The sequence below is a fragment of the Pollachius pollachius genome (assembly GCF_949987615.1).
Source record: "Pollachius pollachius genome assembly, chromosome: 13".
Classification (NCBI taxonomy): Eukaryota; Metazoa; Chordata; class Actinopteri; order Gadiformes; family Gadidae; genus Pollachius; species Pollachius pollachius.
Window position 1 is genome coordinate 14,309,644 of NC_136946.1, and position 1,842 is coordinate 14,311,485.

The 1,842-nt window shown below is 51.8% G+C and overlaps 1 protein-coding gene across 1 annotated transcript in view; it reads right to left on the reverse strand.

Annotated features, from left to right (window-relative positions):
- LOC307085063 (polypeptide N-acetylgalactosaminyltransferase 15-like) overlaps positions 1-544 on the reverse strand; it is a gene marked incomplete at its 3' end in the record, with an annotated part of 6,416 nt that extends 5,872 nt beyond the window's left edge. Inside the window, exon 1 of the mRNA XM_079749709.1 lies at positions 1-544. This exon is cut by the window's left edge and continues 72 nt beyond it. Coding sequence (XP_079605835.1) covers positions 1-434 — 434 coding nt within the window. The 5' untranslated portion in view covers positions 435-544.
- Positions 545-1,842: the final 1,298 nt, after the last annotated feature.

A 1,842-nucleotide genomic window follows, 5' to 3' on the forward strand; every position in this document is an offset into this window, starting at 1 on the left:
CTCAGATCATCCAACTGAGGCGTTTTCGTATCTTCCACACTATCGTGCGTCGTTGACGCCGGAACAGTAGGCCTATCCGTATTTTTTCCCCGCATTATCATCTTGTAAGGCCCCCTTTTCAGGGGTCTCGGGGTCTTGCTCCCTTGAGCCGAAGATGCGACGAATAAAAGTTCCTCCTCTTGAAGAGAAGTGAGGGGCGAGAGAGCGACATCTCGGTCTGGTGCGGGGTCTCGGGAATCCACAATAACCTCCAGGTCGGGGGTCTCCGGTACCCGTCTGAACGGGTAGCGTGGACGGTGTTTATCTTTCGGAAGGGTCGGGTCTGGGGAGGCCAGGTCCAAAAGGCCAAGCGTTACCAGAGCGAGACCGAGCAGCAGAAACCAAAGACACAGAATCTGCCGGCGGATGGTTCTAGTTCTGACCCAGCACCGCATCGTGTCTGCTGCTGCACAATCCAAACGTTCACAGGTGACTCGGGTTTGGAACAAAGTCCGTCCCCATCGCCAGATCAAGTGACCCTAGACGCCAAGTCTAGACACGGCGTTTAACCAAACTTAAATGAAAAAGGAGAGACCAGAGACACATCCGTCAGACGTCAAAGTTGGGTCACAGGTGAGCCGAGTGCGCATCCCTCAGCGGAGAGCAAAGGCTTCCTCTTCTCGGGTTTAGTCAATTGCGCGGTGGCTGAAGAAAACCATCTGCACAAGTTAAGGTAGTTCAATGTTATTCGGATTTTGTTAAACCGCTCCTTCGCTCTCTCTCGCTGTGGTTTCAGGTGGAGCTGGGAGTCTGTGTTCTGGACGCACGGGCTCCCAGTGCGTCATGCGTAAAGGACGCTGCTGATCCTGGGCCAGCTGGCGGCGTCTTTCCCCGTCTCGTGACTGTCTGTCCGAGCAAAGAAACAGGGCTGTCCACCGCGTCCACGGGAACTTCTCCCGTTTTCACATCGCGTGTCGTGTCAGACTACTCTCTGTTTTCACTCCATTGAGAACTGAGCCTAATGCAGCACTTGGCACTCGTGCGAGTCAAACTCTTCAAAATTGAGATTCCATTGGTGTTGAATTAATGTTGAACTGCATTTGGCCCAGTCAATCCAACTCATCTGGTCGTTACAGCCTCTTCTTCTTGTTCCAGTGCATATGGGGAACTGAAGGGGTCTTTGAAGGTGAATCCCCCGAGGCTGTCAGACCGGGGCGGTGTCTGTGATTACCTGTAGTTAGAGACCCGGGGCGCGGGCTGTGTTTATCATTGTAAAAGGATGGTGGAGGATGAAAGGGACTGGGATTCGTTATGTGAAGTTGGTAAATGACGAATACGCACCTCGCTCTCACAATCTACCTCCTCGCTCTCACGCGCACGCACGCGCGCGCACACACAAAACACACACACACACACACACACACACACACACACACACACACACACACACACACACACACACACACACACACGCAAGCACACACACATGCATACCTACAAAAATAGAGAAAAAGGAGGTAGACAGAGGGGCATAGCGAGAACGTGTTCGGTTTTTTCATTATCCAGGATGGAAAATATGTGTAAAGCAAAGAGTCTGCTGGTCATTCAACGGACGGAGTGGAAGCAGAGGGGCTGCCCTCTAGCGGAGGGTCAGCAGCGGTGTCCCTGGTAACACGTGATAGCTATGCCTCCCACCCATTGGAGAGAAAAAAAAGTGACTGTGCCCGGCCACAGAATAAATTGTCTTCCTTTTTATAGCCTGTTTGTTTCACAACATGCGTCCAGGACAGAAGCCACCTGATTGATAGGACGATCACATGATAAAGAGTTAAGCAATAAACACAGTGATTTGGGCACATCGTT